This window comes from Protopterus annectens, chromosome 7.part0 (assembly GCF_019279795.1).
Source record: "Protopterus annectens isolate FY-2018-M chromosome 7.part0, PAN1.0, whole genome shotgun sequence".
NCBI classification, from domain to species: domain Eukaryota; kingdom Metazoa; phylum Chordata; order Ceratodontiformes; family Protopteridae; genus Protopterus; species Protopterus annectens.
Window position 1 is genome coordinate 1,556,513,623 of NC_056739.1, and position 15,361 is coordinate 1,556,528,983.

General features: G+C 40.9%; 1 protein-coding gene across 3 annotated transcripts in view; it reads right to left on the bottom strand.

The window, feature by feature from the left end:
* The window catches only part of NUP210 (nucleoporin 210), a 2,490,054-nt gene that overhangs the window by 932,301 nt on the left and 1,542,392 nt on the right, over nt 1-15,361 (bottom strand). For all 3 annotated transcript variants that reach the window (XM_044078102.1, XM_044078101.1, XR_006365597.1), the window contains one exon: nt 5,725-5,805. In XM_044078102.1, coding sequence (XP_043934037.1) covers nt 5,725-5,805 — 81 coding nt within the window. The remainder of the gene's footprint in view (nt 1-5,724; nt 5,806-15,361) is intronic.

Consider the following 15,361-nt stretch of genomic DNA (forward strand, 5'->3'; position numbering starts at 1 on the left):
TCTGTCACTTAGCCAGTTTGCAACCCATCTCGTGATGTATGGGTTTACATTCAAGCTGATGAGTTTTTCGATGATACCTGAGTGGGGTATTGTGTCGAAGGCCTTTGCCAGGTCGAGGTAGGCTGTATGGACTGCCTTTCCCTCGTCAATGGCCTTGGTGACTGTCTCAAAAAAGTCAACCAAGTTTAAGAGGCAGGATCTGCCTTTGACAAAGCCAAACTGGGTTGGATCCAAAGTCTGCAAGTTCCCTATGTCTTTATTTATGAGTTCCATTATGATCCTCTCCATGGCTTTGCAGATAAGGCTTGTCAAGCTAATGGGGCGGTAATTTCCAGGGTCTGTGGAGGCACCGCCCTTATGAAGTGGGACCACAGTCGCCGTGCGCCACTCCTTGGGTACGTATCCTGAGGTGAGGCTAAGATTAAACAGCTGTCCTAACTGTGGGTTTAATTCCTCATTGAGTTCGTGAAGCACACAGCCGGGGACACCATCTGGTCCCATGGATGCTGTGTTTTTGCCTTAGTGAGGGCAGTTCTCACCTGGGCGTTGGAGATGTTTGGGGGCTACAATCCTCTGGAATAGATATCTCTCCTTTGGGGAGGGGAGAAGTTTGCACTGAACCTGTCAGCCAGTATGTTGGCAATGTGTGTAGGTTCAGTAATTTTCACATCATTTTGAACTAATTCTGAGCATATCTGGGAGTTTCCTCCTAGGTTTCTAACATAGCTAAAGAAGGCCTTATGATTGTCTTTAGAGTCCTTGGCGATTTTTCTCTCAAAATTTGCCTTGGATGATTTTATGAGAGCTCTTAGTTTTTTACTTATAATGATCAAAGGTGTCTTACCTTTCAAGGATTTTGCTCTATCTTGTAGTAGCTTCCTCCTTTTGTTGTAGAGCTTGTTTATGGCTGGGGTCCACCAGACTGGACGCTTGCCTTTGGTACAGAGAGTCTTAGTTTTGTTTGGGATTGCCTGATCCATGCAGTCCTGTAGGTGCTGGTAGAAGGCATTTGTAAGTGATTCAGCGGTTTGAGTAATGTTTACCACTGGCTCAGGGGCCTTAGACCACACTAGTTTTTAGAAGTGTGAAATCGGCTTTTGAGAAGTTTTTCACTGTGGTCTTTTTTGTTTCAGGTGGGGGTGGGATGAGGACCTCCAGCGAGATTAGTTTATGATCTGATCTCACCAGTGAGGGGTATACTTCCGGTGTTGAACATTTTGATCCCATGTTCGTGATGATGACATCAAGTATGTTTTCTCCTCTTGTGGGGATGGTGACTAGTTGTTCCATGGCATTTGAGTTTATGAACTCCAGGAATCTTTGGGTTAGAATGTTCGGACTTGAGTAGTATTCCCAGTCTATATTAGGGTAGTTGAAGTCACCTAGTATGATGGTGTTTGGAGATACATTTATCCCCTCCAATGTTTTCAGGAAGGCCATGTGAGGTTCCTGAGTTTGAGAGGGTGGCCTGTAACATGCTACAAATTGCAGAGCAGTCTTGCCTATGGTTAATTGCACCTGGATGGTCTCCGATGCATCGTGCGTTGCCACCAACCTTGAGGTGTGGGTGTCCTTTATGAATATGGACACCCCCCCTCCTTTCTTGGTGTTGTCCGGATTTTGGGGCCGGAACGCATGATATGAGGTGAAACCTGTTAGTGCTGGGGTGCTCTCAGGAGCCTTGAACCAGGTTTCTGTCACAGCATAGACATCGATGTTCTCCATATTGAGAAGGGCCTCGAGTGCGTGCATCTTGAGATTGAGACTTCTGGCATTGAGCAGCATTACCCTTAGTTTTTTCCTTTTGGTGTTCTAGGGTGGTAGGTTTAGAATTTGAGCCTTGCCTAAAAAGGCACTATGGGGGTGGCAAGAGCCTTTGCCAATATCCGGAAGCCCAGGGTGACAGGTGCAAGCCGTCCCTTGCGAAGCAGCGTGGCTTGTCCAGCATGTCATCCCAGGCAGACAGACATTGGATCCCCTTTGAATGACACCAGAATTTAAGCCAATTATTAAAGCTGATCATCTTATCACTGTATTGTGGCATCATTCTAGGTGAAGGTAGGATACTGCTCAAGGTCAGGGTCATACCTGCCTGGGCTACATAATCAGAGAGCTCCTCGATGTCCCTTTTCATGTAGTCCAAGGAGGTACGTCTCAGGTCGCTGACACCAGCGTGGACAATGACTGAGTCATACTTGTACCTGCTGTTGAGAGACCTGAGTGCTTGCGTTATGTGGCGGATTCTAGCGCCTGACAGGCAGCTTACTGTGACCTTCTCCTTACTCAGTCTGGTGAGCGGGACGCCAGTGTGTCTGACTATGGAATCACCAATGACAAGTGTGTCTGGCATTTTGTTTGGCCTTAAGGGCTGTGACTGTTTGACACTCTGACTGTGTGGTCTATGTGTTGCATGTGTTGGGTCGTGAGGTGGTAGTTGTTTGGGTGTCTGCTTTGGTGGCCTCTGCTGTTTTGGTAAATTTTTGATCAGAGCCTCCGAGTATGTCTTTGTGTGAGTATGTGTATGATTTGAAGTTGTGATGGTACCATGTGTGACTGGGTATGTATTGTGTGTGGTAACCTTCTCCTCCTGTCTGGTCTTGCCAGTCCTATGTTGAGAGAGCTCAGCCTCCAGTTTGGCCATATAGTTGCATCTCTCGCATGTATTTGTGTTTTGTGGGAGAAGGAGAGGATTGTCTGTGTACATGGGGCAATTGTAACATTGCCTCAATATTCCCAGGTTCACCAGTTGAGCTGGAGAGGACACTAGCAACTGATCCCTCGACATACTAGAAGTAGTAGATAAAGAGACTTTCAAAGGACTCCGGGGAAGTGGGTTTTAGGCTGGTGGGGTACTATCTATAATAAGAGTGCTTTATCAAGGTGCAAGTACTGTAGGAGTAAGTGCTAGGCTTTACAGATAGAGAATAGTCTACTTGGGAATCAAGTAGAGATGAACTTTTCAGTTATAGGATATGCTGGTTAGATCAGCAGTACAGCTCGAGGAAGGTAGTTCTAAGGGAAAATTTGAAGAGTGGAATTTAGATGGCCCGAATAGTTTAACCTTGTTTAACCGCCGCTGCTCTTGTGTGCAACAGTGGCAACTCCGCGCTAAAGCTGAAGGGAGCTAGGAATTGGCCCAAAACGACCAATGGACTACTAGTTTCTGGCTGAAACTTCACCAAATTGGACAAAAAGGCCGCTCAGTGCTTCCCACTCCCACTGGTAAGCAAAGAAACTTCCCTCCTTCCTAATAAGGCAATGGATCAGTAACAGGAACTAAAAACAAAGCCCAGGGATCAGCAACTCTGAAACTGGACTACTCTAGTTCAGTAAGGCGGGAAAACAAGAGTTTTTTTTTTTTTTTTTTTTTTACAGAGACAAGGAAAAAAACAGACAGTAAATGCTATAAATGCTGTAAATCGGCTAGCGCACTTTAGTGTGTAGCCTACAGAAACAATTTGCAACAATTAGTAACTTAAAGTGCAATAAACAGTGTAAAATGCAGAAATCACTTAAAGTAGCAGTAAAACAGGCGAAATGCAGTCGCTAGCTTAACAGTGGGAAAGCCACAAAAAATACTTATATCTGGTAGAAAGTCACTCTTTTAGCTCTCTGCTGCTTGGATCACTCTGCAGGCCACCACGAGGATCTGTGCTGAGTTGGTACAAGCTGGAAAACGCGCGTTTAGCGTGTTTTATAGCAGGGAGCTGAAAGGAGCTAGGAATTGGCCCAAACGACCAATGGACTACTAGTTTCTGGCTGAAACTTCACCAAATCGGACAAAAAGACCGCTCAGTGCTTCCCACTCCCACTGGTAAGCAAAGAAACTTCCCTCCCTCCTAATAAGGCAATGGATCAGTAACAGGAACTAAAAACAAAGCCCAGGGATCAGCAACTCTGAAACTGGACTACTCTAGTTCAGTAAGGCGGGAAAACAAGAGATTTTTTTGTTTTATTACAGAGACAAGGAAAAAAACAGACAGTAAATGCTATAAATGCTGTAAATCGGCTAGCGCACTTTAGTGTATAGCCTACAGAAACAATTTGCAACAATTAGTAACTTAAAGTGCAATAAACAGTGTAAAATGCAGAAATCACTTAAAGTATCAGTAAAACAGGCGAAATGCAGTCGCTAGCTTAATAACAGTGGGGAAGCCACAAAAAATACTTATATCTGGTAGAAAGTCACTCTTTTAGCTCTCTGCTGCTTGGATCACTCTGCAGGCCACCACGAGGATCTGTGCTGAGTTGGTACAAGCTGGAAAATGCGTGTTTAGCGTGTTTTATAGCAGGGGGCTGAAAGGAGCTAGGAACTGGCCCAAAACGACCAATGGACTACTAGTTTCTGGCTGAAACTTCACCAAATCGGACAGAACGGCTGCTCAGTGCTTCCCACTCCCACTGGTAAGCAAAGAAACTTCCCTCCTTCCTAATAAGGCAATGGATCAGTAACAGGAACTAAAAACAAAGCCCAGGGATCAGCAACTCTGAAACTGGACTACTCTAGTTCAGTAAGGCGGGAAAACAAGAGATTTTTTTTTTTTTGTTTTTTTTTGTTTTTTTACAGAGACAAGGAGAAAAACAGACAGTAAATGCTATAAATGCTTTAAATCGGCTAGCGCACTTTAGTGTGTAGCCTACAAAAACAATTTGCAACAATTAGTAACTTAAAGTGCAATAAACAGTGTAAAATGCAGAAATCACTTAAAGTAGCAGTAAAACAGGCGAAATGCAGTTGCTAGCAACTCTGAAACTGGACTACTCTAGTTCAGTAAGGCAGGAAAACAAGAGATTCACTTGCAGTGCAAGCTGGCACACTTGAGTATGTAGCAATATTAGTCCACACACAGTATGAAAAAAATGTAATTAAATTAAAAAGGACTAAAAGCAAGTGCAGAAAGGGTTTATTAGATAGAATGCGGTAAAGAGATGGGACTGGGGGACTGTCCTAGATCAAATCTACAGTGGGGCAGGCACTGCAAAAGCCACCAAATTTAAACTACAACCAAGAACAGGGAGGGGGTGGTGGGGAAGACAGTTTCAACAGAGCTAGATCTGAGGAATCAGTCCAAGTTATAACAACCACAATAAAATGCAGGAAATATACTTAAATCAGCTTATGTCCAGTTGATGTATGCAGACAAATCTCAGTAGCAAGCAACTCTACTTAAAATGATTACCAGAGATGTAACCAACACAGGTTTTAATGTTATCAGAAACCCCCCAGCTAATTAACACTTAAAGGAATTTCAGAGCAGTTTAACAACTAGTGCAGAGCTTCAGACACACACACAAGACAGTTTCAACAGAGTTAGATCTGAGGAATCAGTCCAAGTTATAACAACCACAATAAAATGCAGGAAATATACTTAAATCAGCTTATGTCCAGTTGATGTATGCAGACAAATCTCAGTAGCAAGCAACTCTACTTAAAATGATTTTGCATCAGAGAACACACAATGATGGAAGTCAGCAGACAAAACTGCTAAACTACCTAAAGCATATTCTAGTGAATTGTGAAAGCACAGAAATAGGAAAAGCAGTTTTAGCAAACTTGCATCTAGTGCAGTTCTAATATACCTATAAAAAGTAAAATAATTGTGCTCCTTTTCAAAGCATTAAGGATGTTTCTAAAGCAGCATGAGCAGAACAGGAAAAGACATTTCTGGGGAATGCAGATAATGTAAAACACTTAGTATGATGATAAATGAGATGGCAATTTACCTCAGTTCCAGTCTTCATTCTGGTAATAGGTGCACGAATTCGTATGCCCTTTAACCTTAACACTTCAACTTCCACTATATCCTACAGTACAAGCAAACAAGAAACATGGTTTACTCATTAATAGCAAAACACTTCAGTATTACGTCCAATAACCATCTTTCTTAACAAAAAACAAAGAAAAAGCTAGGCAACAGTCTGTCACTTCCTGTCATAACTTTTTTCAAGACCATTAATAAGCAGATCGCTTCAGAAACATAAGAGTTCCATCTACACAATGTATATGTCTAAAAATGATTGACAACCTAATAAAAATGCAACTAGAAGCCTTTTTAAAAGCACTCTAAATGGGACACTTGTATCAGTATTGTATTTAAAATTATCGGTATTGCAGGTGGGTGCCAAATTGAATAAAAATGTCTTACTGCTGCGGTAGCGTTGTCGCCTCACAATAAGACGCTGTCCGGTTTGATTCTCAGCTAGAGCGCCTTCTGCGTGGAGACATGCGTGAATGGGCGTACCTTCATTGAAGGTTGTGCATCAGGGCTGGTAACTCGGCACGTAAAAATCAACTACCAATCATCAGCGGACCGGAGTTCCGCTGTGGCGACCCCTAACCGGGAAAAGCCGAAAGACACACACTTGTTCAATCTTTTACTGCAGATTCAAGTCACTTTTTGGACAGCATGAACAGATTCAATAAAATGTTTCAGGACAGCATGGTGCTACAGTGCATGCAGTTTCTTTGTACCCTAGCATTTCACACAAACAAGGAAGTTGGCTATGTTAAACATTCTTAGCAGATGTGGACTGCTTTAGTACAATAGAAATATGTCTCATTTTAAGCAAACTACTGGCTCAGCAATGAAAGGCACAGTGATCCCTGTTTTTACAAACATCTCATTAGCATGGAGGGGAAAAACTGTCATATAAGTCGGACCTGTTTGAAAGCATTTATTTTAAGTCCAGATTTACTAACAAACTCTGTTAAACCAGGACAGGTCCTGTCATACTTCAATGAAATAGTGGATAATTTAAATTTTGGTACTAATTTGAGACTAGCTAAGGAAGCCTGAAGTGCTGTAGATGAAGGATCTAAGATGGGTAGCAGCTTGCAGGCTGTGGAAAAAAAATGACAACATGCAAGCAGAAGCTAAAGTAGCCCTCACTAAAGGGAAAGTCAAGAAAATCACTTAGAAACACAGCTAAATTCAGTCAACAAATACTAAATGACTTACTCCATAAAATAAACTGGACACCCCTAAAACTACTACCTCTCAGCGATGCAGTCCAATATTTCAATTCTACCATCCTAAAAATACTCGATACTCCAGCCCCTGGACAACCAAAAGGTAAAAAAATACAACCCCATGGATGACCAAAGACTGTATTAACCTGAAGAAACACAGAGTCCTAGCCTGGAACATATGGAAACTAAACAAAACTGAACAAAACCTTCTCTCTTTCAAAACACTCAACAATACCATAACTAAATTAGTCAACAAAAGCAAAAAAATCCTACTAATCACACCTTCAGCAACCCCTAAAAATTCTGGCATTCAATATCTACCCTTCTCAATCCTGTTACAAACAAAGAACAATACCCTTCACCCAATTCCCCCCTCCCCCCATCACTAATAGTAGAAGAATTTAATAAACACTTCAAAAAATCCATAGCTGACCTGACTACTAATACTAACACTATACCCAGCCACTTACTCTCAAACCTCTAACATCAATAACTAATCACTATTTAATTCAGACCACACCAACAACACACACAACCAATGCAAAGGTAACCATATCTCTTTCACCTTTCAGTCTATACCCATTTCAACAAGAAAAAATACTGCTCAAATTAAAACCCTGCTCCACATCTGCAGATAATCTTTCATCACAATACCTAAAACACACTGCCGACTCTGTCGCTTATCCAATCAACATCCTCATAAATAGATCTCTATCTGAATCAATAGTCCTTACCATAAGGAAACTATCACATATAACCCCAATATGTAAAGGAGGAAACTCCAGCAAAATATCCAACTTTTGGCCCAAATCCATATTATCTCCTATATCCAAAATTCTTGAAAGATGTATCCATCAACAGTTAATGAAATACCTACTGCAGAACAACTTGCTTTCTCAAACTCAGCACTGCTTCTGGCCTGGTCACAGCATATCTACGGCTCTACTACCCTTTACAGACACTGTAAACAGGGCCAAAGATGAAGGAATCCTTGTATACTCAGTGTTCCTGGACCTCTCTAAAGCCTTTGACACGGTCTCACACCCCTTGATACTCTGTCCAACCCAGGATGCTCCCCTGCCACAGTACAGTGGTTTCAAAGCTATCTACAAAACCGGAAGCAAGCCATTAAATGGTTCTCCATAACCCTACAGGAGGTCCCTCAAGGCTCCATCCTAGGTCCACTACTGCTTAATATATTCACCAATAATTTACATGCTCCTCTTCCCCTGGAACACTAATTCAGTAAGCAGACAATTTCACCATAATGTGCACCTCTCGCACTCTCCCAGACCTACTCAGTAATACTTACAAATCTTTCACTGCTATCATGGCTCACAGATGCCCAAACTTTTCTGAATCCCCCCCAAAAAAAAAACAAACATAGTATTTCACCCCATATATACCACCCTCAGCTCTAACCAATTTAACTTCCACTCAGCTGACAACACTATCACTGAAAGAGTACAAGATACAAAATTATTGGGTGTAATTATTGATAAATTCACCTTCGACCTTCATATCCAGTAAACCATAAAGAAACCCCACAAAACTAGGACTTCTCTACAGAAATAGGCAATTCCTTACCACAACAACCAAGACTACCTTAGCAAAAATTTTCCTTCTCCCTTCCTTATTTTATGGTTCTTGTTTACTCACCAACCTGCAAAAATCCACCAACACAAAAATGGAACAATGCTATAACAAAGTCACAAATTTCGCCACAAATTCCAAATACCATATACACCACTGTAAACCAATATGGAAACTAAATTGGCTTGAACACTCCAACCAACTAACATATATCCAACTATCTACTATACATAATTTACAAACCCACTGCTTGCCCTGCCCTGGATAAGCTTGTCAAACAATACATACCTAGCAGATCACTCAGATCAGAAAGCAAAAATCTGCTAGAAAATGTCCAAATCTTCTAAACGACAAGGTCAGTGTCTTTACTTACACACTGTTTCTAAACTATGGAATTCTCTCTCTTCAACCACCAGATCAACCCCCAGCCTGCCACTCTTTAAAACTTCCCTAAAAGCGCACTTAAATAAGTCATGGCTCTGCACATGCTTAACTCCAGGTTAATCCCCCTTTACTTCTGCTTCCTCTGCCCACCTTCCTTGTTCTCTGCAGTCTCTTTTACCCCCCCCCCCCAGTAAACCTATGAAACCTCACCAAGAATTCTCTTCCCCTCCCCTAACATTAGTATGCATTCTTCTTTGTCTCTTTAAACCCCTCTAAATGTATAACTTCTCAAATCTTCTACACTATTTTTCTCCTTCTCTAATTAAAGCTATTTATATAATCTAGTGTAAAATTATTCTCATGTTAACATGATGCTAAGCACATCAACTATTATCTTCTCAAGCAATCTATTGTTAATACATTGTAATATTTTAGAAGTAAAGTCAAATTTTAAGCAAAACTCTTAAGCAGCTGGCCATTCCTTTTCAACTCTTAATATGCTTGTAATGTATTGTGTAAAGCCTTAACATTATGTTGTTTTAAAAATTGTATTCTGGCTGTGTAAGTACCTAAATGCATTGTATCAAGTCTTAACTAACATTGTTGTTGTAAAAATTACAGTCTATCTCTGTATGTACCTAAATGTTTACATATGGAGCTTTTCTCCCTGGGCTTCCACTGAAAATGGGTTATGTGACCGAGTTGAACTATCCTAGTTAACAAATGCCTGTACTTACGTATTATCGCAACCACATTTCCAACCTGCGATAATTCATTATGTTTTGCCAAAAATATTTAATCTTGAAAGGGATGTCCAAACTATTAATTACTACTCTGTCACATTGTGTATGAGGCAGGAAGAGGAGTACCTGAAAACATGTGTGTTTGTCTTCTACAACAGTTTTCCCTGTGTGTCTGTGTTCTACAGCAGCTTCCCCTACATTAAAGTGCTGACGTTCACAAATTGTCAAATAAAGAACTGGTACTGTACCATAGATACCCATCCTGTTACCATAACATAGTTTACCTAAGTCGGGGTTTACAACAATGTGCATGAAATTAGTATACTTATAACCAAAGCTGCCAAATGTTTTAAAAGTACTCTTTTTATGTACCATAAGTGCCTTACTAATCAGTCAGTGTGTATTCAACAGCCCATTTATATTCTTCATCCCTCCATCTATTTGCAAAGCCTACCTATATAGTTTTATTCATTTACTGGATTGCAGAATATCACAAAAATCATATGTATTTGTTACCATCTAACTTAAATAATTATACCTTGAAAGGAATCTAATATGTGCCATAGTGCCTTTTTTAGGCAAGACTCAAAGGACAAACCAACCACCATAACCAGCACAGGTAACCAAAAACTAAGGGTAATGCTACTCAACACCAGAAGTCTCAACCTCAAAATGCACACACTTGAGGCTCTCCTCAGCATGGAGAAAATCGATGTTTGTGCAGTGACGGAAACCTGGTTCAAGGCTCAAGAGAACACCCCAGCACTGCCAGGTTACAATTCATATCATACCTTCCAGCCTCAGTTACCGGATCGCAGTACAAAGGGCGGAGGTGTATCCATATTCATCAAGGATACCCATATCTCCAGGTTAGTAGCGCAACATGATGCCCCAGAGATCATCCATGCGCAACTATCAGCAGACAAAACCACAGTTCAAGTCATAGCCGGTTATAGATCACCCACCATGTCCCAAGATGCTCACTCTGCATTCCTGAGACACTGGAAAATATAAAGGTCCTACCCAACACCATAATCTTGGGTGATTTCAACTACCCTGGTATAGACTGGGCGAACTACCAATGTTCCAACTCCTATGCTCAGCGATTCATAGAATTTATAAATTCAAATGCCCTTGAACAACTAGTATGTTCCCCCACTAGAGGGGACAACATTATTGGATTTAATCATCACAAATATGGGCGCCCATTGTACCACACCCATTATCACTCCCTCCTTGGTCAGATCCAACCACAAACTGATAACCCTGGACATCCTCACCCCTCCACCTCCCCCAGTCAAAGAAACCATAGTCAAAATCCTTTCCAAAGCAAACTTCAAACTACTTGCATCCGAAGTGGAAAGCTTCACTATTCCCTTGCAGAAGGATAATGATATCCAGGATGCGGAATCCTACACCAAGGCACTTTATATACATCTTCAGGATTGCATGGACCGTGCTATCCCAAATAAAACCAAGACTCCTTCCTCAAGCAAGAAGAAACCAGTCTGGTGGACCCCAGCCATAAGCAAACTTTACAATAAAAGGAGGAGACTTATACAAAAAAAGGCCAAATCTCAAATAGAAAAATCATCCCTGATCAGCATTAGTAAAAAATTGAGGGCCCTCATCAAGTCAACTAAAGCTAATTTTGAAAAGAAAGTTGCCAAGGATGCCAAGAATAACCATAAGGCCTTCTATGGTTACGTCAAAAACCTAAATGGCAACGCTCAGGTCTGTTCTGAGCTAGTACAAAATGGAACAAAATAGACTGACCCTTCTGACATTGCCAACATCTTGGCTGACAGGTTCAGTGCAAATCCCCCCCCCCCACCTACAGGGCCTATTACCATTCCAGGGGATTGTGTAAGTCCAATTATTACTGATACGTTTATTAACAAGGCTCTATCTAAAGCTAAAAACAAGGCCTCCATGGGACCAGATGGTGTCCCAGGCTGTGTCATACGCGAGCTCCAAAAGGAATTAACCCTGCATCTTAATACCCTGTTCAGTCTCAGCCTCTCCACAAGATATGTGCCCATAGAATGGCGCACGGCAACAGTGGTCCCGCTACACAAGGGTGGGGCCACAACTGACCCTGGGAACTACCGATCAATAATTCTGACCAGTCTGATCTGTAAGGCTATGGAGCAAATTATTATGGAACTCATAAATGGAGAGATTGGGAACCTCCAGTCGCTGGACCCCACATAGTTCGGCTTCGTCAAGGGCAGATCATACCTCCTGAACCTGGTGGATTTCTTTGAGACAGTTACTCAGGCTATAAATAAGGGAAAGGAGGTACACACGGCTTTACCTTGACCTTGCTAAAGCATTTGACACCATTCCCCATTCAGGTATTATTGATAAGCTCACCAGCCTGGGCATAAACCCTAACTGGCTCTCAGACAGATCCCATAAAGTAAGAGTAGCGTGATCTATGTCCAAATCCAGACCAGTAATGAGTGGTGTGCCTCAGGGCTCTGTCCTGGGGCCCCTCCTGTTTGGCATATACTTCTCAGAAGTACAGGCAAGCACGGAAGGGCTGTGGCTGACTAAGTTTGCGGACGACTGCAAACTGGGTGCTATAATAGAGTCTCCGGCCGACATGGAGATCCTCCAGAAGGGCCTAAATGAGACTGATGCATGGTGTCAAAGCCATGGTCTCAAGCTAAATGCAAAAAAATGCGTAGTAATCCCCGTTGGAAAAAACAGAGTACCCGCAAACTACAACATAGGAGCTAACCCCCTGAAATCTGAAGAAGAAATAAGGGATCTAGGGATCCAAGTAGATAGTCAGCTTTCATTTGATAACCATGTTACCAAAGTGGTTAGAAAATCAGGGCTTGAAGAAGTATAGTTAAATCCCATGGTGGACCAGGATCCTTAATAGGTGGCTGGACTAAGAATGTACCTTGGAGAAAGATTTTACATAATCTAAATGATGCCAGGAATAGTTATGTCCTACCTGAAAATATGACATAGCTGCAAGGTATATCATAATAGTAGAATAAAAAACAAGTAATCTCCGTGGTATCCCCAAAGTCTCAAAACAACCCACTAAAGTGTAGTGGGTCTAAAAACAAAACAGTGTAAGAAACTTCTCTGTGTGGAAGATTTTCAGTCCATATATTTCTAGTTAATCACTGTATATTAATCAGATCAGACAATAGTAGTAGAAGTAGCGAACGTAAACTCGTCAAGTCAAAAAGTAATAATAGAAAATATATAATTCTACAGCATTACTAAGTATTCGAAAGTAATCCAAGCAAGGCAGGCAGTCTGTTTCAGTCGAAAATCCTTTATTAAGTACACAGACAAGCGATCCAAGTAAAACAAAAATAGAGTAATAATTTCCTCACAAGCTTTCTAAACATATATATACTTTTTATCAGGCATGGGAGTGGTTTATTGTGCTGTAAAACAAAGTGTTATTGGTACACATGTTAAATTCACATCCCTTCCCCCATCAGTGTGACATTCGAGCTGGTCCTGCCCTACCTAGTAGCTGTCATAATAATATATAGCCGTAATGTACTTTAATGGTACATCTTATTTAACCAAATTATTAAGTAGATTATTAAGTCTGTGATTTTATACAAGGCAATATACTACATGGCTGGAAATATATCAACCTTAGTTCATTTTGCGATCAAAAATTATATGTGAATATATACATATACATTTTGCATGTAAAAATCAGTTTCTATTTTCATATCCTATTGTTAACAAAGATCGCTTTCTTCCTTCTAGACTTCTTCAGGTCTGTGTACAAGAACCCTAAAAACCTATATAATTGTATAATTAGTTAGTATTGTTATTACCATCATTTTGAATAAAGTGTGTGTGTGTGGGGGGGGGGGGGGGGGGAACCAGAAAAAAATAAAAATAAATATATGTATGATGATGGAAACAAAATATACACTTAAATTTCAAATGATTTAAAATAGTATTTAAAGCCAATTTGTAGAAAAAAATAAAATAAAATACAATTAGTCATGTAAACAATGTGGCAATTTTCTAAGTTCCAGTGCACTTTTAATTGAACTGTAGTAGTTTAGTCCAGGCTTTCTAAAAGAGTTCAGCTTTAATTGCTACATGAGTTCATGTTTCTCCGGAATATTCGGGATGTCTCCTTCAAGATCACCCATGTCTATGCGATCCAGGATCTGGAACCTAAAACCTGTGTGTCTTTTATGAAGAGAAATGTGTTTGGCTAGTGCGTTATTTTTACATCCAGAGCGGATTTCTGACAGATGACATGAAATCCTTCGCTTGAATTTATTTACAGTCTTGCCCACATAGAATGCATCACATTCATTGCACTGTGCCCTTTAAATTACTTTTTTAGTGTTACAGTCACCCCCTGCACTGGTTTTAATGATTTTCTTTAAATAAGGGCAATAAAAACTATCACCTTGCTGTATAAATATACAAAATGTACAATTAGTTTCACATCTTTTAGTGCTTTTCTCACATGATCTAGGTTTAAATTCAACAAAACTTCTAATTCCTGGCCTTCTTATAAACAAATGATGGGGCTTCACCTAAGATGTTAATCAGAAAAGGGTTACCTGTGACAATGTCCCAGTTTTCTTCAATAATATTTTTGATACTGTGATAATCCAAAGTGTATGTCAGGATGCAGCTATTTTTGCATTTGTTATTCTCTGTGGGATTACTTAAAATTTTTCTACTGGGGAGGTTGAGTGAAGGTGCTTCAGTCCTTTTCAGTTCTATAATGGGTTCCAGGATGTTTTTTAACATCTGACTTTCATAGCCTCTCATTAGAAAATCCTTCTCTAAGTTGTTCAGGTTTCTCAAAAATGGTTCCATCTCTGTGGCAATTCGAGCTAATCTATAGCCTTGGGATTTCACTACATTATACTTGGTTTTTGTAGGATGTAGACTTTTACTGTGGAGTAATAAGTTAACCCTCGTTGGTTTTCTGAATAGATCAGTGGTGATTCTGTTATTGTTGGTGTCCTTGGAAATCTGCATATCTAAGAAAGTGGTTGAAGTACAGCTATGGGAAGAGGTAAACTTCAGGAAGGGGGTTGTTTGATTGAGGTAAGTGATAAAATCTCCAAGCTGCAAGGTGTCACCTTCCCACACAATAAAGACATAGTCAATAAAACGTAAATAGCATGTGATATGCTGCATGTAGTCTGTGTTGTTTAACACAAAGTCCTCCTCCCATTTGCCCAGGGCTATGTTAGCTATGCTGGGAGCCATGGCAGCCCCCAGATTTCATTCCCAAGATGTAGCTGAGCCAGCTCCAAAATCCTCTAAAAAACACAGACTCCTATTGAGAAGGGGGGGATAGAAGACCAACCAACTTTTTGACTCAAAACTTTCAGTATTTCACCAAAGGAACATCCTCAAGGGGTGATATGGGGGACCCTTCCCCTTCACTGAAGTCTGCGTATTCTGTCAAGGATTTCTGTGGGGAATTTGAATTCCTCCTCTTGCACGTATGCTTCTGAGGGGGCTCCCCGATGAGATGTTCTGGATGTTAGACTCAAAGAATGCGATGACAGTCCTGAATGAGGACTGTCTCAAGACTTGTAGAAGCTGTCTGTCCAGATGTGGCAGGATGCAGAGGCTCAGGGACCAAGGCAGACAGTTGTGGTAAGGAAAGACCTAAGGGGGACAAGTAAGCAAGTAAGTA